At 50.5% G+C, this 19,965-nt stretch overlaps 1 protein-coding gene across 2 annotated transcripts in view; it reads left to right on the top strand.

The window, feature by feature from the left end:
* SMC5 (structural maintenance of chromosomes 5) overlaps positions 1-19,965 on the top strand; it is a 75,410-nt gene that overhangs the window by 9,196 nt on the left and 46,249 nt on the right. For both annotated transcript variants that reach the window (XM_054987025.1, XM_054987024.1), the window contains exons 3-6: positions 13,147-13,199; positions 13,346-13,508; positions 14,678-14,812; positions 18,266-18,406. In XM_054987025.1, coding sequence (XP_054843000.1) covers positions 13,147-13,199; positions 13,346-13,508; positions 14,678-14,812; positions 18,266-18,406 — 492 coding nt within the window. The remainder of the gene's footprint in view (positions 1-13,146; positions 13,200-13,345; positions 13,509-14,677; positions 14,813-18,265; positions 18,407-19,965) is intronic.

The following is a 19,965-nucleotide window of genomic DNA, read 5'->3' as shown; positions in this document are numbered from 1 at the left end:
TAGCACTAGCAGGAGTGGAGCCCGGGAGCATCTCATGGGGAGACCTGGAAGCTCGCATCAGAAGCATTGCTGGCCTGTTGCGAGAAACCGGCGCCATCTGCCATGTGAAGCCCCCGGCCTCTCGTAGGAAGGAGAGCGAGCCGATAAGTGCAGTCATCTATGCCAATCATGGCCCCCACTCTCAATACCGACCACAGGGGCGCAGCCCGTATCCGGAGGCAAGGGGAGGAATCCTAAGGGGAAGGAGCGGTAGCTTTAACCGGGGAAGGGGACCGAGGGACTACCGCCCGGGAGTCTCCTTTGCACCCGCCCCGAGTTACAGTTCCTCCTCCCAGCAAGGACCCCACGAGCCCCGACTACAGGATGCACCCATAGCCCCTTCTCACTCGCGAGCATCGCACCCGTACCACCATCAGGTCTACCCGCCTCCAGATCAGTCTAACGCTTGGGGAGCATCGCAGGGCGACCACGAGGGCTACTGGGACCGAGGCAGCACGCCCCAGTCCAGGGACTCCCTCCGTTGGGAACTTTGGATGCGCCTCAAGAACATTGGAGCGAACATGGAGCTCTTTGACGGAAAGCCCACGTCCGTTCTAATGAAGGCGATCATGGAGTGGGAAGACCAGCAGCAGCCCCCAGTACCCCCGTCGGCGCCCCCTTTACCGCCAGACCCTCCCTTCTCGAGTCCCCCGATAGCTGCAGTCCGGGAACGCCTGAGCCCCAACAACCCCTTTAGAGGAAGCGCCGCTTCCACCGATCAGGGTGCAGGATCAGAATAGGGTTGCCCCGAGTCCCAGTCTCCCTCCGTGGGCATAGTTGCCAAACTAAAGCCGGACACATGGGGGAGACCGACAGTGAAGGCAGGGATCGGGACTCCCGGGGAAAAGAAGAAGCCTGCCACCCTCCTCATAGATACCGGAGCTTCACTTAATATACTCCGGCCCACCTTAGTTGCAAAGGGCACCCAGACCCCCACAACCATGCAGCTCGCTGGTTTTGGAGGCGGCACGCAGGAATCCCCGGTCTGGCAGGATATCCCCCTCTCCGTTGGGAACCTGGCCACCCGGATTTCAGCGTGCGCAAACCGGGGAGAAGATGATGGACTTTTGGGTATGCCGTTCTTCCGAGCCGAGGGACTGACCATTGACTTAGCGAACGGGCTCCTGTGGCGCATCCCGGGAGGCCCAGACTTTGTTAATGCAGTCCATCGATGTGCAGCCCTTAAGGCCCCCCTTCCTCTCGCCCCCATCACAGGAGACCCCTGGGTTCAGGACTTTCCCGAAGTGTGGGTGACAGATAAGGCCGAGTGTGGGATAGTGAAGGGCGCCTGCGTCCTGATAGAAGGAAAGGATCCCCCTCCCCAAAGACAGTACAAGTACCCAGCAGAAGCTGAGGCAGGGATAGCCAAAACTATAGAAGGACTCCTTGAGTGGGACGTCATACTCCCGATGCAGTCCATCTGCAACGCCCCATTGTGGCCAGTTCTGAAGGCAGATGGAGTGACCTGGAGAATGACGGTCGACTTCCGTGCCCTGAATGCTACCACCCCTCCAGTTGCCCCGGTTGTGGCCAAGTACAATGAGATCCTGATGGCCATTGCCGCTGGGTCCCGGTTCTACTCGGTCATAGACCTGGCCAATGCTTTCCACTCCATCCGGTTGCATGAGTCCTGCTGGTACAAGTTCGCGTTCACTTTCCGCGGCCAGCAATACGCATTCAAACGGACACCCCAGGGATTCCACTCCAGCCCCAGCATTTGTCATGCCCATGTAGTTCAGATGTGGGAACGCCTCCAACCCTCCTCGAGGCCCCACGTACTGAGCTACGTGGATGACATTTTAGTCCACGCCCCCACGGAAGAATTAGCCCGCCAAATCACCAGGGAAGTCCTGGAACTCCTCCGCGAGACTGGGTTCAAGGCAAGCAGGGAAAAGGCCCAATTGGTTCAGACCAGCGTCAAGTACCTGGGTCTGACCCTGGGACCCGAGGGTCGCACCCCGGACGCCCAGCGAATGGAGGTCATTTCCAAGCTGCCTGCACCCACCGATGTCCCCTCCCTCAGAGCCCTTCTAGGAACTTTTAACTTTTCCCGAGACTTCATCGAGTCCTTTGCAGACAAAGCTCGCCCCCTTTATGCTCTCCTCAAGAAGAACACTCCCTGGGCGTGGGGACCGGAGCAACAGACAGCCTTAGCCGAGCTAAAGCGCAGCCTGGCCGCAGCCCCGGCCCTAGCCCATCCAGATGTCACCCAGCCATTCTTTATCCAGTTAGCAGTATCAGACAAGAGCATAGGAGCCACGCTCACCCAGCAGCAGGCGGGAACCGCTAGAGTAGTAGCCTATGCCTCTCGCAACCTAACCGCAGTAGAGACTAAGTTTAGCCCATGCGAGAAGACGTGCCTTGCTCTAGTTTGGAGTCTGACCCATTGGGAATTTATCATAGGAGGCTCCCGCACAATAGTTCAAACTACTCACACGCCCCTCAAATATATTCTGTCTGGCAAGATACAAGACGGACAAGTCTCAAACGCCCGCATAGCACAGTGGACCCTGGCCCTGGTTAACCGCGGAGTAGAATTTAAAAAGGAGACCACTGAGCCACCAGCCCCCTATGGCCTATTGGTAACCGGGACCGAGCACGAGTGCCCCCTGGACCCGCCACCACAGGTTGTCTGGCCAGTCACTTGGGGAGTCCCGCTAGAGGAAGCCCGACAGAACGGCTTCACATGCTGGTTCTGTGACGGCTCCTCCTTTCACGTTGGAGGCTCCCCTCGGACAGGCTACGGCGCCGTGCGAGTGAGCGACGCCCATACGCTCAAAGGTCCAGCCCGCCCCCATTCCAGCCAAGCGGCTGAGGTGCAAGCGCTTCTGGCAGTGCTTGAGTTTGAGCCCCCAGAAAGCCCACTTGCTATTTATACAGACTCGGATTGGACGGCCAAAGCCGCCACGGTCTGGCTCCCGGTGTGGCAGAATCAGGGGTGGAGAGCTAGCGATGGGAAACCCGTAGCCCACCTACAGCTATGGCAGCAAGTAGCAGCACTCCTCCAGTCCCGCTCAGGCCCAACGCAGGTGACCCATGTCAAGGGACACCAGAAGACGAACTCAGAGACCGCTTACTGGAATGACCAGGCAGACCTCGCAGCCAAGGCAGCCGCCACTGAAAATGCTCCCCTACCGGAATCGGCCACCGATTGTCCCCTCCGCCCTGTCACCACTCGGGCACAAGCCCGCAGCCAAGCTCAGGGAACCGCAGGAACACTAGACCTAGCACAACTGCAACTATCTGACCCAGAAATAACTGACCTCCTAGCCGCAGGAAGGGATCAGACAGGGAGACTCATGATCAGAGAAGAGGAAGGCGTAGTTTGGGCAGTAGATGCAGCCGGCGAACGCCATTGGGTAGTGCCATTGGAAGTTAGGGCTGACTTAATTCAGTTTGTCCACGAGCAGGGACACCGAGGCAAAGATCTGACTCTGGAAAGGGTAAAAGAGGTTGGTTGGTGGCCTGGCATGCGCACCGAAGTAGCGCAATGGGTAGACAACTGTCTGTCCTGCGCTATGGTCAATGCAGACCCCACCGGACCTAGAGCTCCCCTCCAGCATCAGAGAATTGACGGACCCTGGGCTCGCATACAAATTGACTTTATCGGCCCCCTTCCCCCCACTGCTCGCGGCAATCGCTACTGCCTCACTGTCATAGACCCCTTTAGCAAATGGGTCGAAGCGTTTCCGTGCAAGCGCAACAATGCAGCCACCACAGCCAAACTACTGTTCAACAATGTCTTTTCAAGATGGGGCATTGTGAGAGTCATGGACTCTGATTTAGGCTCACACTTCATCGGAGAAGTAACACAGGAGCTTTGTAAAGCACTGGGCATCCAGCAACGCTTCCACATAGCAGGCCACCCTCAAGCTTCAGGCGCAATAGAAAGAACCAACCGGACCCTCAAGGAGGCTCTCCGCAAGATGGTTCGCTCCTCCGGGAGAGACTGGGATGAAAAACTCCCCATAATCCTAATGGCCATTAGAGGCACTACCGCAGTTCACGGGCTCACACCCCATATGGTAATGACAGGGCGAAGGATGCAGCTCCCGGAAGCCTTCTGGCTAGATACGCAGCTCCCTTCCGATATGCAGCCCGTAGTGATTAATGACGCTTGGGTCCAAGACCTGCTCTCATCCATACACGCCGTCCACATGCAAGTGGCCCAGAAGTTGGGCACAGCTCAGAAAGATATGGACCGCAAATTAGGATGGGTCAGGAACCCCAGGCAGTGGGAGGAAGGGCAGCTCGTTCTGTACAGGAAGTTTTCGCAAAAGGCGCACTCACTAGCAGCCAAATGGCAAGGTCCAGTCCCTATCACAAAAAGAATCTCCCCAGCTGTCTATCAGGTAGCTATCCAGAGAAAGACCGGAGGCACTTGGCTAAAATACTTTCACGCCTCTCAATTAAAAGAATGGAAAGGGAAGCCGCTCCAAACCGCCCCTCCTGTGTATGACCCTGGGGGAACCGCCACCAGCCCAGCCCCCCTCTGCCCAGTGATTCGCCAGATATCCCTTCACCCTGGGCCAGAGATACCCTGTGTCCCCTTAGACCAGACCTTTGTAGTTTTAGTATAAAAGAAACAGTAGAATATGTAGATGTAAGTGTGAGTGTCAAGAGTTTTTCCAATTCTATTCTTTAACTTCGTTAGGCGGGCCCCACAGTTGGGACCCTTAGGGAAAGACACGGCAATCAAAGCCAAATAGGACCACCACCGAAAGTGATTCTTAATTGGATTGTAAGCCGCATGTTCGGAAAAAATTGCACAGGCAAAAGAGATTTGCTGTGTGTGAAAGTGGTTGGAGAGGCGTTAGCCCAGAGGTGCATACATTCCTTCGAACATAGTGGAATCACCAAATAAGGTGATCCCTGTATTTGAAAATATATCACCCGCCGTGCTGGTGAAGATCCCGCATCTACGTAGATTCGGGGTCTCACCTGCCAGACCCACGCTTTCGCATGATGGTCGGCTTTGGCTTTGAGGGCCGTGCCTCCCCTGGAAAAGGTCCCCCAGATAGCCCAACATCCCTCTTTTACTAATGTTCATATTCGTCATGGTGAGTTGCTATACGGCGCCACCATCCAGTACGCTTTAGTGCAAAGGTAAAAGACCCGCCAGTAGTTTGTAAATATGTGACCTCTGGAATATGTTATTGGGGTGCGTTCGCCACGCACAAGGGACAGCGTACCTCATTTACATAGCCAGGATCCCCCGCGCCAAGATGACCCCCGAATAACCCAGACACAGTGGCGCCGGCAGATCTCGGCCGTCTCCGCCGCTTTTCGATAAACGCCGCCGAGCGCCCTCGGCTCCACTTCGGCCCTTTCCGCCAGCAGCCGCCTGCCCCACGTAATCTTTTCCCTTGCCCGTACCATACAAGGGAAAAGAAGGGGGGGAGACATATTGAAGTTATAATGAAGCCATGCCAGGCCTTCCAGGTGAGGGCAACCCGAAAGTACCCCACACCCATATGCTTCTTGCTCCTTATACTTTTCTTGCTCAGTGTATTTTTCTTTTTGCCCGGTGTACCTTTTTTTAAACCAGAAAATGGGGCCTCCCGAGGGAGTCCCTCCAAAAATTGCTAGTCCTGCAAACATATGACGAAAGCCCATTTTTAGGAAATTAAAGCGAGGGCCCCCGTCTGCAGCAACCCTTATAGTTAATGGAAACCGCTCTCTAGTTTTTTCCTTTTAAAGTGGCAAGGCCAGGCCGAGCCGGACCGATAGCTCTCAGCCCACAAAATAAAAGCAGCCCGCCGCCAAGCAAGGGGCACCTGAAGGCCACATAGTCCAGGCACCCAGGGACCCCTGGGGCGAGTTTGCATAATCCCGCCTAACGCACAGCCGACCCTTGCTCGACGTAAAGACGTCCCCCCTGAAATATACACGCTTTAGAAAGAAACCTTCGCACAGGAGTTCCCCAGAGCAACAAGCTGGAAGGCCCGCTTAGTGCTCCGGGACTTCTCGTTCGAGCCCCACCTAATAGACAGTGCTGGCAGAAAAACGCCCTCCCTTTTCTTTTCCCCCCTTTACTTCATTTATTTTGCTGCAAGAAACTCAGGGAACCTGTACTTATATCCGCAGGCCTCCCCAGGATATTTTCGGCACAAAAGGAAAAGGAAGGCCAGGATATGAGGCACCTGGCTACTCTGTGTTTGCTCGTGCTGGCAGGCACCCTAATAGAGGGACGCCCGTCCAAATTAATGCCCTACCCCCACTGGAGATGCATTAATACACTAGCAGGAAACGAAATGATGGTCTGCAAAGTTGTGCAGCAGAGCAATATAACCACCCCCACGGACCGCACTAACTTCCGCAGTTGCGAAGAGCAGTGGATCCGGCCCCCAGAGCTTGTTATTTTATGTGTGGGAGTAAAAACTATGTCCCAGGAACTAGTATGCTACTCGCCTACTGACACAGTGTCACCACTTGCTCCGATTCCTTGTATGTTTCTTCCCCGTATCAGGCCAGCCCCCACCACAGTCCCGGTGGTAGACAAATATACCACCCCTGCCAACTTCGAAACCTCGCCATTTGTCACTGAGGCTTTCGGACCATACTGTGAAGTTGTTTTAGTGTCGGCCGCAGTATGGAAGGCAGGAGACCCCTTCAGAATGACCATCCTACTAGGCACCACTACCACTGAATCTGCATCTGTCACTATCACGCCCCCTTCAGGCGCAGCTCTCTCCTTTGCTATAGAGCACTGGGAGAACCTGACCTGGATTGTAAAGGAGGAAGACCTAGCCAAACATGGCCCACCCGATTGGATACTGGTTCAACAGACGCCCGAATGCCAAACCAAGCCCCTAGTAGAGAAATTTCACCGGCTTGGGCTGCTCTTTGTAAATTTGACTCACGAACCAGGCAATTATTCCCTGCTGATCCGGACCCAGGAGACCCACACCATCCAAATTGACCCTTTGATTGCTAGCAATGAACAATTAAGCCAAGGCGGCACGCACATAGTGGGCTCCCATGTTTTGAAGACTGACATTCGAGAGAGAGTTCTAGTCCGCCCGCAAATGTCTTTAAAAGAGATCCGCATAGACTTAGCTGAGCTAAATGTAACCCAGAGGCTGCCGCAGTGCGCTCCCTATCTGGAGGCCGGTAGCAAGGGTTGGAATGCATGGCTACAACTGTGGATCGATCCCTCTCCCTCTCTCTCGCGTGCCAGACGAAGCATTGCCGACTGGACTGCTCCTGCAGCCGGAGGCTTAGCAATCATGGATTCGGTCAATATTGAGACTCTCGCTAATAAGTTTGCCCATGTCACGACTAGCATCTCTGACTTAGGTAAACCAGTGGTGCAGTCCCTAAATTCCATTTCAAATGGGCAACACAAGATCAGCTCCATTTTAGTTAACTGGGAGAGTCAAATTGAAAGAGATTTTTCTCTGCTGCTAAAAGGGACACAGTCTTTTGAACGCAACGTGTCAATAGCCATGGCATGTATGCAAGCCCAACAATTAAACCAGGCTGTGGCCATGGGGCTAATTCGGCAAGCCACGGACGGGCACTTGCCCCTGGAAATTAAAAGATTGATTATACCTAATTGTCACCCATAGAACTGGAGCTTGAATCCTGGTGGTCTCTTGTAAATTCCTCATTCTCACCGACCACCCAGGAGCTTAAACTATTTTTATTAACGGCCAGTGCGCACGAGTCATTCCACGTGTATCCAGTCGTGCCTCTGGGACTCCAAGTCAGCGACACCGAAGTCCTCTACGCCCGCCACCCCGACCATTGGGCCCGCTTCACCCCGACCGGATGGCAGCTCGTCAGCCTCCAAGGGTGCCAGCATCGAGACCAGACCGGCTTCATCTGCCAGGACCGAGCCTTTGCACCTCATCACCCCTGTGTAGCCCCGCAAGTCGACGCCCTCAACGAGTGCTCTTTCGAGGTCGTCCGGGAGAACAGCTCTGCTGTGGTCTACCTTGGGAAAGGATGTGCCTGTGTGCGAACGGCCTGCGACTTTGTGGTCTTGAACTCGTTCCAGCTGAAGCCCGTGATCCCGGGAGTCAACCGCTGCTTTTGCAACCTGTCTTCGGTGGCAGCCTGCGACTTCACCTACACGGTACCGGTCTGGACCCAAGAAGAGATCCTGGTGGCACCCTCCATCTATCGTTATGTGAAGCCCATTCCCCTTGGCATCGGTCTGGAGCTAATCCACGAGCTCCTGGCACACCCGCAGCTCCACCGCACCCTCCAGAGCATCCAGAGGGACGGGGACACTACTGCTTTGGTTGTGTCCCACAACGGGAAGGAGATTTTGGATCTTGTCCAGCGGATTAAGACCACCGGAGAGCACTCGTGGTGGGAGACCCTCTTTGGTTGGAGCCCCACTGCCACTGGAATTTACAATTTGGCTTTGCACCCGATCGTTGTGATTTTGGCCTTTCAAGTTTTGTTGTGTGCCTCACTACTTTATTTGGGCTGTTGGAGCCGCCGACAGCTCCAGCAACTCCAACTGTCCCACCGTTTGGATCATTACAACCCCGACCTCCTCTTGCCCTAAAGGTTATTCTTGGCGCCCTCCTTTAACCCTTGTTTGTTTTATTGCTTGTGCCGGTATGGACTATGATTATGTTTATTATTATATGTACGGATCCTGGACCAGCCCCATGGACGCTTCGCTGCCGGACACCGCTCCGAGGCCCTCTTGTGGACTAGGGGGGGACATATTTCTCTGCCTCCCAACCCACGGCCCGTCTCCAAACGACCGCCAGCAGCGCCACCTCCATGAGGACTAGAACTGTGTGCCTGAAGCCCTTCTCGCCGCCTGCCGGCCCTGCTCTGCGGATTGACGCAGACAGCAAGGGGGGGTGGAAGTGTGTTTTGGAGCACATGGACTAAGTTTGCTTGTTCTTGTATATATGCAACCCAGTCCAGCAGCTGTACTGCGGACTGAGCCGTCTGTGATCTTTGTTACTCTATGGTCTTATGAATTTCTTGCCATTGCTTCTTATGAATTTTACTCCCATGAATTTAGCCCCGAACTAGTCCCTCTCTCTATCTATTGCAAGTGCGCCCATGAACTTTATCCCTATGAATTTGATTTTAACCTTGAATTGCCTTCCTAACTCGACTCCCTCCGCCGAGGCAGTTCTAGTCTATGAATTTGATTTTAATCCAGCCATATTGATTTGGTTTTTAATTGCAGAGTGTATTTTTCTGCCCCCATGAACCCTTCCGCCGCCTACCCCTCATGAATTGTTTCCACGCATTTGCTTTTATTCTTGCTGCTTTTGACTTCATGAACTATTGCTTTTAATCACATATATGTATTTATGATTTTAGCCATTTATGAATTACTCTACCCTTGATGAATTATGCCATGCTTGCACATTTCACTTTACCTTGTATGAATTGCTTTTAATCCTACATTCATGAATTGAACCATGAATTGTCTTTGCTTTTAAGTCTTATGCCTATGAATTGATCCATGTATATTAATTGCCCCTGGTTTTTAGTGCTTTTAACCCATCATGAATTCCGTATGAATTACCTTCAATTATGAATTAATCAATGTACACAATTATGAATTATTGCTATTTATATGCATGAATTGATCATTGCTGCCTATTATGAATTATGACTATTTATTCTGACGATTGCACTTAGCACACCCCCTGGTGTGAACCCAGAGACCTGCAGCCCATTGGCTGATCTAAATTGCACTTATTCGGTTAGGTGGTTCTCCAAACTAAATTTTTGAGTGACGCCTCCCCCTCCTTCCCTTCCCACTCCTTCTTCGCTCGAAGCTCGACCACCGGACATTGCCGACCACCTCACCTTTGAAGTCAAGTTCGGAGACCCGCGCGCCTGACGTCCCGGGGTCTCCGAGGGGGGGAATTGTTGCCAAGTAGGCCCCCTCCCCTGCTTTGAAGCCTGCTATGAACTGTGCTAAAGTTTCCTGCGTTACTGTTTCACTGCTGCACCAAAGACTGCTTTGCACGTGTGTGTTCTGATACACGTGTCAGTTTCCTGCCTGCGTGTCAATTACCCTGCTGCTGCAATAGACTGTGTAGTTTACTGACTCCATGTTTGGGTAACTGAACAAAAGGACTCTCTTTCTGGGCAGCCCTGCCCTGCCCTGTATCTGGAATTCCCAGTGTGTGTTTGGACTTTGCTACAAGTGTGCCCCGTGCCTGCATTGCCATCTGCCACGGACCGTGCCTGTTCCCTGCTTTGGACTGTGTTTTGTGTGCTGTTCCCCCTGCCTCCATGGAAGCCTGCCTCATATGGGCCCAAGCCGCTGCTAGCAGCCGGGCGCCTGCCGGGGAAACCTCCAGCGAGCCTGGCTAGGCGCTCCCTGGTCAGTTCCCGCCTGGAGCCTCCCGCGAGCCGGTCGCCGAGCTTGCCCTCGCTACCGGGCAGCCTGCTATCCAGCCCCAGCTATGCCCAGCTGGCATCCATGTTCTCAGGCACCCAGAAGACCCAGAGGAAGAGACTGCTTTGAGAAGCCATTTCGGCGAAGCGGGCACACCACGTCCGCAGCGAGAGCCCCTCGCCCCGCTCTGCATATCTTAGGAGCCGCCCCGGAGAAGAGCTAAGTGCCGACCATCCCAAGCACTTAGAGAATGCATCTCAAAGAAACCTCCGCATTCCAGAGCTGATGACATCAGGACAAGCCCTGTCCGCTGGAACATCCATTCAGCCCACTCGGATTTCCCCCTCCCTCTTTTGTCCCCTCTTCCTGAGGTGTCACTTATCACGATCTGATTACCAAAGTGGCCCATCCAAGCCATTCAGTGACCCATTAGACCCTTTGTTTTAATCTGTGAGAACCACCAAGTACAGCACCAGCCCCAGGGTACGTTTTGGGGTATTTAAGCTGGTCTCCCAGACCACTCGGTGCTCAGGCCATTCCCTATCCAGACTTCCTTGCTGTCCGTCTGTGGTCCCAGTGCTGGCATTGGGCCACCCTCGCTGCCGTGTCTCTGCTTCGCTCCAGGATTGTGAGTATTTCCCTTATCATCGTTGGGAACCCGCTAATGCGAACGTCTCTGTATTTCCTACGCTATATTTCTTAGACCTTGTATGTTCTTTGTATGATTGTGCAAGCTAGGCTTACGCTACACTCAATACACGTGTTTGGACCTTACTCCTTGTCTGCCTCTTTTTCACTAGAGTGTCTGGGATCGGGACCTCCGTAAACATAGGTTATGATCCTCGCTTAATATTAATAGTTACAGACTGCTGCAGCTAATTCCCCATTATAATAAAAGAGCAGTTCTGGTAACAGGGAGAGGCAGGCTATAGCCCTGGATCTGAATCTTCACCCTTGCACAGACTGCAAAAGGGGGAGCACAATGACCCAGCTGATGGGGCGTTCCTGAGATCCATCATTTTGGCCAGGATGTAGCTCCAGAATTTCCCTTCTGTGGCACCCATGGTAATGTATCCACTTTGGATGCCCATGCGTTAACAATATGCGTGGCTTAACAGACCCCAACAGTGCTGTGGGAAAGTGTGGGACCCCCTCAGATACCCCCCTCCCTAGAACAGCCACACACTGTCTTGCACTACCCTCCAAGTTGCTCCCAGCCCCCTGCAGTATGTGTGAAGGGGAAGAAGAGGAGTGGGTGGGAAGCTAAGTGTGGGCTCAGCCTTCAAGGTGCCACTGGACCAGTACTCTGTTGTGCAGAAGAACAAAACAGAGGTGCAGTTATACCAGGAAAACCTATTGGATACCAGGAAAATGTATTGGAGCCACCTCAGCATTATCACCGCTGTGTGAAGGGGCAGCCCTATGGCGAACTGGCAGGTCAGGAGGAGGAATTGGGGCAGGAAGGGGTGTGGAGCTAGTGTTATCCACACAAGCAAACAGACAGTAAAGGAGTTGTGGAACAACTCAGACTTCATTCAACTGCAAATCATAAACGGGGACCCAGGTTGCCAACTTGCGGAGGCAGGCCTAGCCATCCCTAGAGCTACATACTCATGAGCAAGGTGGATTCCCAGGTCATACTGCTGCTTGAGGAAGGATGCTCCAGGAACCAGGCTGTATATGCAGTCTGAGCAGAGTGAAGGGAACTGTAATGGTCATGCACCCAGGTCTATCGGTTGGATTACCACCATCATGAAGGAAAAAAGACATGTGCTGCAGCCAAGTCTGCAGTTCCCTGGGAGGATCTATAGGCCCATATAGGGGAGAAGTGCCAGGAGACCCCAACAAGGCAGACCCAAATGACTCTTGCCCCTCCAGCATGGGAGTGCTCTGGGGTCGGCAAAGATGGGTTTACTGCTGCTGCATTGGCCTCTGAGTCCAAGGGTTGCTTGGCTACCTTATTGAGGGGGTACAGACTAGAGGAGCAACTCCATCTCATCACCCCATCTCACAGTGTTACCCACATAGTTAGTCTCCTAATTAGTTGGGGGGAATTAGCTTTAAAGAAGACCAACTGGGATCCTCCACCTTTGTTTATGAGGATTATTCTCTCACAGAACTCTCAAATAAGCCAGGCAGATGTTCAATTGGAAAGTTTTTTATCGAAGAGAAATAAAAGGGCAAACGTACAGAAAACCACACACAGCACACAGAACTCTCAAATAAGCCAGGCAGATGTTCAACTGGAAAGTTTTTTATCGAAGAGAAATAAAAGGGCAAACGTACAGAAAACCACACACAGCACACAGAACTCTCAAATAAGCCAGGCAGATGTTCAACTGGAAAGTTTTTTATTGAAGAGAAATAAAAGGGCAAACGTACAGAAAACCACACACAGCATACATACTAGGCTAACTAAGAAAGTCAGGGAGGAAAGGGGGAGAAAGCAGTTCAGGGAGTGGCTTAGGAAGCTGACTAACTCCCAGCCTCTCCCCCCACCCCACCCCGCCTGCTCTGATAGGGGTTTTCACCTGAGGCCTTCTGGCTGCAGCTGGGCATCACCAGCATACCAACCTGATGGGGTGCCGCCAGGGAGCTGTGCTGGAATAACTGGGGCTTATATCGCCGTAAATGTGAGATGTATTGGCATATAGGCTAGCTGACTCCCTGAGCACTCCTCCTCCCCACTTAGAATTGCTCTGCATAGATTGCACTGCAAATTTGTTCTCATGATTCTTTTTAACTTAAATTTTAAAATCCTGCTTTTCTAGGTTGGTCACTATGTGAAGCGAGGTTGCAACAAGGGAAAAATTGAAATTGAGCTGTGAGTAACCAATTCATTCTCTGCATGTTTACTGAGGATTTTGGGGGAAGGCACAGTGTTGAGATAACCTGGTATTATGTCCCCCCGCCTTAGCAGTATTATTTCAGTGCAGTGGATAAAAGTGATAATTCTTTTCTATTCATCAGGTTTAAGCAACCAAACAACCTCATTATCAGGCGAGAAATTTCTGTAGAGAACAACCAGTCAGCATGGTTTATTAATAACAGCCCTTCCACTCTCCGAACAGTAGAAGATCAAGTCTCAGCATTAAACATCCAAGTAGGCAATCTGTGCCAGTTTCTTCCACAGGTATGGAAGGATTAAGTTATTAACTGAAGTTTGGTGAATTGTGATGGCCTATGGCTGTAGACAATAAACTCTTTTGACTTGACTTGACTATTAACTGAAGTTCTAAACAGAGTTACACCCTCCTAAGCCCACTGTTTTCAAATGACTTAGAAGGGTGTAACTTTGCTTAGGAATGGACTGTAAGAGAATGTAAAAATTAGCTCTGCCTTTTAAGTTCTAAAGAGTACTAATACAGAAATGCAACAATTCAGAGGAAGAACAATGGGACCGTGAGAAATACAATACAGAAAATATGTATGGTATTCAAAGATGAATGATTTTGACAGAAGGTAGAAACTGTGGAGAGAATAACGCATCTATATTCCCCAAAAGCATTTAGATCATTTGAATTGTTGTGCTTCTCTGCATACTAGGAATGAAGCAACTCAATCCAGTTTCTGTGGAATTCCTCTTTGCAACTCTTCAGGGCAAATATCTTGGCTTCAGTCATGTACCATGTGCTTTGTGAAGGTCTAGTGGAGTTCCCATACAATATGCTTTCAGCTGCTTTTGCAAGCACTGTTCTTCAAAGCACACTGACATGTGACAGGGCTATTCGATGGGAGGTCAAGCCTTCCTGGATCTTAGCAGAAGCAGATTTGTCTCCAGGGTATTTAGGGAAGAGACATCTATGGGATGCTACCAGAGGGGTGCTATTAAAAGGCCCCACTTAATTGTAGATTCGTTGGAAGAATATACGTGGAAGTGGCTACGGGGGGAAGAGAGGGTTGTCCAGAACCTCTTGGGAGGCTCTCGACAATATATCTCTTGGGAGTTGTTCTACATGCCATGAGCACTACTCATGAATATATAGTGCTGCTTTATATGGAGTCTGACCGTTGGTCTGTCCAACTTGGTATTGTTTTTGTGACCGGCAGTGGCTCTTCTGAGTCTCATATGCTTACAACGATTCTTTAACTGGCGATTCTAGGGACTGAATCTCAGCTCTTCTGCATGCAAAGCATGTGTTCTTCCACTAAGCCTCTTAACAAATCCATGTTCCTTGCAATACTTGCTAATAATATACTGGATATTTATTTTGGTTTTAAAGAGAGAATTCCTTTTTTAGAGTATATCATTTTGCTGCATTTTTATATAGCACTCCAGATATGTTGTTGCCTGCTTTGCAGGACAAAGTTGGGGAATTTGCAAAATTATCCAAGATTGAGCTACTCGAAGCTACAGAGAAATCAGTTGGTCCTCCAGAAATGTACAAATTTCACTGTGAACTGAAGAACTTCAGGCAGCGGGAGCAAGAACTTGAGGTAAGGCTGCCAGTTTGACATGTATGGACAAGATTTTTTTTTAAAAATTCCCACTTTGAAAAGGAATGCATGATTATTTCTCAGTCCTGAGAGGGCGCAGTTTAAGTAGAAGGCCTCTTTTTATTTTGAGAAGAATGATAATCTCTGCCCTTGTTGAGAGAAGAGATGCTGCTCTTGAATCGCCAGCTCAGTCTGGTCCGAAGACTAAAAAGCAGGTCATTCTTCATTCTGGTTCCCACCTGCTTACCCATTTCTCTTCTGCTCCCTCCCTCTCTCAGGTTTGTATCTCCTCTTCTACTCTCTCTGAACCAGGACAGGGCTGCAGATCTACACAGGCAATGATTAAAGTTCCTTCAGTGCATTTTGGGCATTGCTCGGCTGAGCCTATCTTTGTCAGCTGTAGGGACTCTGTCATTCCTCCTCGGTTCAGAGTTATAAATACCTTTAGAATTGGCTGTGTTTACAGCCCTTGTGTTGTAACCAAAGCAGCACACAAAATGAGGGAAGTAGGACTGAACTCTTCTAAAAGACCTTTTGTTTCCTTTAAACATCTGTCCTTGGAGTTACATGGGTGGTGTCTGAATGGGCATCAGCATGACCCATATTTAAAGCTAACCAAGGGTCCTGGCTTTCTTTGGTTTCTGTTCTAACATAATGGGGATGTGATGTTTAACCACAAGGCATGTGGGTTGAGAAATTCAATGGCCCTCCTGGGTCCAGAGGCACTGGAAGAGCTCTTCTCTGGAGAAAGGTCTATGACTCACTTGATCCCTATCATGGGAGATTTTTAGTGCTGCTTATTGTCATGTTCATTTTAGTTCCAGCTCAGTACTGATACTTGTATGATGCTGGCATATCTAGCTCGCATCCTGTTACCTCCCAGTTGAGGAAGAATATGTACCAAAAAGATTCAACTCCAAGGAACATAGAGTATAATGATTCTGCCAATCTCAAAGCAACGTGCCAATGGCATCCCCATGTCACCCATATATGGAAGCAGCCAATCAACACATCACAGAAGCATGCCAGCATCAACATCACCCTTCCTCAGCCCTTACGCAACTCAACAATTGAAAGAAGAAAGGAAACATAGTACCCTGCACTGTAAGGAGTTCTGTGGCATGATCCATAGAAATCAAGAGTATTCAGGCAGCTTTGTAGATATGGATTGATCTCTTCTGTGAACATTTTACATTATGTCTGGCATACCCAGGAAAGGAACATGGCAGCTTTGAGCACAAAACTTCTATGCCTCCAAAACTCGGCAGAGGCAAGCCCAATACAGTACATGTGACCTTTTCCACACAAAGGTTCAGCTTGGGGTGGGGGATGCTAAAGAATAGCTGCCTTTTTATAGGCAAAGGGTTGCAAAAAAAGAACATGCAACTGCACTCTTACAAGAAGCATTCATCTTCCAAATAACGCTTTAGAGGAAAGAACTTACAGGGCAAATAGGAGCTATGAATTCTAATCTCACTAAGGGGGATGCTATCAAGAATGCAGTGTTAGTCTTTTAGCCCCCCAGTAGGCCATTCAGTAGCAAAAGAAAAGGAAGAATCAGGACTAAAACCCATTCCTCACACACTTAGGAGCAGTCCTTCAACCGTATCCCCAGTGGTGTGCACAGTTGAGAAAGACAGAATTCATCTTAGAAATCTCCCATCAGCCATAGTGTCAAAACTATCCATAGATAACAGGGCTGGGAGGCCCATAGAAAGAGGTATAGCTAGGGCTCTGCTATTCGGGTTTTGCTTCGGGTAAAGATACCCGAAGCGGACCCGATTCGGAAAGCTTCAGTATTCCCAAAGCGGGGCCAGCATGCTGGCCCCACTTCGGAATACCAAAGCAAAGGTTTCCGAAGCATTCGGAAATGCTTTGGAAAGCTTCGAGGCTTGTTTAAAGGGCCCCGCCGCTGCTTGCAAGCAGCAGCGGGGCCCTTTAAACATCAACCCCCCCTACCTTGTGGTGGCTCTGGGCTGGCTTCTTTGCTGCTGCCGCCCAAGCCTGCGGGGTGGTGGGGAAGGCCGGAGCTGCCTCCTCTGGCTCTTCCTGCTCCTCAAATGGCCGCGGCGTGCCGGCGGCTGCCGGCCATTTGAGGGGCAGGAAGGTCCAGAGGAGGCGGAGAAAGCCCTTCCTGCCCCTCAAATGGCCGCCATGCCGCGGCCATTTGAGGGGCAGGAAGGGCTGGAGGAGGTGGCTCCGGCCTTCCCCACCACCCCGCAGGCTCGGGCGGTGGCACGGCTGCGGCAGAGGAGCCGGCTGGCTCCAGGCTGTGCTGCCTTGTGCCGCTGCTGCCATAGTGGCGGCGGCGGCCCGCTGCCCAGCTGATGACCCTCCTGCCGCCAGGTAAGTCGGTGGGGGTTGCAGGGGTCTCCCCAGGGTTGGGGGGTGGAGGGGTCTCCCCAGGTGGGTGGGGGGTAGAGGGGTTACCCCAGGGAGGGTGAGGGGTGGTGGTGGGGAGTCCCCCCCCCCGCTTCAGTATGCTCCGAATCTTTACGGAGCATACCAAGGCGATTCCCAAACCTTCGGTTTTGGGAGTATTCCGAATCGGAATACCGAATATCCCCACCCATGCACAGCCCTAGGTATAGCATATCCAAGCCCTCTCCCCGCCCCCATCCCGTGGGGCCAGCTAGAAGAAGTGCTCAAAGGAATCCCAGGCACAGCTTAGTTTTTGCATCATCAAACAATCACTTGGGATGGGCCTCTCATACTGATTGGCTGCTGCACTTGCCAGTCAGTTTCATCTGCAACTCTCTGTATAACATCCATCCACTGCACTCAGAGGGAAACTACAGAAGACACCCGGGTGCATGTCTGGGCTCACAAGATTCCCTGGGTAGTGTAGTTCTACAAAGAACAGCTGCTCAATGTGATTCTCTGCTGGGGGAAGAGTGATGGGAGGGACTCTCTGTCTCTTGCAAAAAGCCTTGGCTCGGGTTTTCCTTCGGGAGCTTGGGGGAAGAGGTTGTGTGTTGGCATAACAGGAGTCAGGAAATCCAGGGTGGCTTTTGGCAAGAGAAAAAGAGACTAAGCGATGTGATTCTCCACTGAGGAGAAGAGCATGGGGGTGGGGATGATTATTTTCTTGCAAAAAGCTGCCATGGATTTCCTGCCTCCTGTTATTTCTGCCCCTAAGCTGGAGGAAAACATGAGCCAAGGCCAATGTCTGTTAAACAGTTTGAAGAGGTGCAGGAGCCAGGCTAGAACAAGATTGTTAACAGCACCTCACCAAAGCCACTAGATGGACTCCAGCTAAGTCTTCTCCCCTAATATCTCCCCAACACCTCCCATTTCTGCGCTGGTGCGGGGATTGCACCAGTGTGTATTGGTGCCACTGCATCTCCCACTTGTGCTGGCTTATGTTGGAGTGACATTGGCATTTGGGTTAATTGTGATCCTAAGCTGTTCATGGGATGGTTTCCTGTGTAACTTGAAAATGTTTTCTGACAGAATTCCTGCAAAGAGAAGAGTGTTAACCTTGAAAAACTGAAGCAAAAGAATGAAAGGTATAAGCAAGATGTGGAGAGATACCATGAATATAAGCGTCATCTGGATTTAATTGAAATGCTTAAAAGAAAGAGACCTTGGGTGGTAAGATCTTAATTTTTTTAAAGAGATTTTCTGGAAATACGTTTTATCAATACAGTGTAACAAATAAAAGATAAAATAGCATCTTCCAGGTCATAAAATGTGCATTCTTCAAAGCAACAACATTTATATTTTCTCCAACTTGGACTGAATCGAGACCTAGGCTTCCTGTCTCATCAATGCTGATTTCTTCACACGCACTTCCCCTCTGCATACCTCACCCTATCCAATCACGCCTGCTATTGTCATTCACCGGCTGTAGTCATTTGGCTTCTGTAATCACTCCACTCCCCAAGAACAGATGAACTCACATTCTAGCTGGATCTGAAGAAGTGAGCTGTGACTCATGAAAGCTCATACCCTGCCACAATTTTTGTTTGTCTTATAGGTGCCACTGGACTCTTGCTCTTTTCTACTGCTTACAGACAGACTAACGTGACTACTGATCTTGATCTATCTTATTAAACCTATTAGTCTAGGCATGGGGAAAGCAAACTTTGTTTCTGGGTGCTCCACATTTTTTTTCTCAAGAGCCTTAGAGCAGCTATCAGTCACAAAATGCTGGCTGTAACCAATCATGTTATGGGATCTTGTACAGAAATTGCAGCATTTTAGGACTGAACTGCAGTCATCAGGTGGGGAAACCACTGAATCTGAGTAACAGGTCAAGTCTCATCAAAGAAATGTGGCAGGTTTCCAAGCTGATTCATCTGGCTTGCCCATGCTTTCCTTTGATCTGACACTCAGTGTTTGAGTTTTAGACTCTTATGGACCACCCTTTAGAGGGTAATGTATACTTCAGGGCAAAGCATTAGCCTTTTTTGGGGACCCGTCCTTCCCATGATACAGGGGGTGGAACTTGCATTCCACACAGTCTGGCTCTGATGCAGCATTACAGATATTGCACCAAGACTTGAGAATCTTGGTCAAATAATAATGACAGATGGAATTCTATGTAAGCAGCATATAGTTGATGCTTTATATCAGTTCTCCATACAGTCTGTACAGGCAGCCTCAAATAAACATAGAAACAGGACAGGGCCACACAAAGTACAGTTTTGGGGAGCCAGTAAGCAATCATTTTGTGTATCTTCAAGAAACTATGTGAGGATAGTTCTAAAAATACCAATTAGGTCTAGGTCTTGTAGGAATAACTTATAGTTATTTCCGTCAAAGCTGCTGAATATCACTGGCCAACGGTACAGGCAAAGTCTCCATGCAGTACTAAGATAAATACTCTAAAAAGATATTGGCATATCACTGACCATCCATGAGTGTGAAGATGGGACTTCCTCCTTCTTAAGGAGAAGTAGTGGGCTAAAAGGGATAACGTAGGGGGCAGGCAGACTTGATGTTCACAATAGGGAGCGGGATGTGGCAGAAATGGCCAGCCCCTCTTCCTTCCTTTCCTGATACCGCTCTTTTAGCCACAGCCTTCAGCCTAATCCCACATTTTAAAAAGGGGGGGGATCTCACTCTAATCACAATTTTATAAAATGTTTTAAGTTGTATTGCTGAAAGGTAGGATGCCAGTGGCCTGGTAAGGTATGGGTCTTTATCTT

The sequence above is a fragment of the Eublepharis macularius genome, chromosome 8, assembly GCF_028583425.1.
Source record: "Eublepharis macularius isolate TG4126 chromosome 8, MPM_Emac_v1.0, whole genome shotgun sequence".
Classification (NCBI taxonomy): Eukaryota; Metazoa; Chordata; class Lepidosauria; order Squamata; family Eublepharidae; genus Eublepharis; species Eublepharis macularius.
Note: the sequence above shows the minus strand (reverse complement) of the source record. Positions and strands in the feature narration are given on the sequence as shown.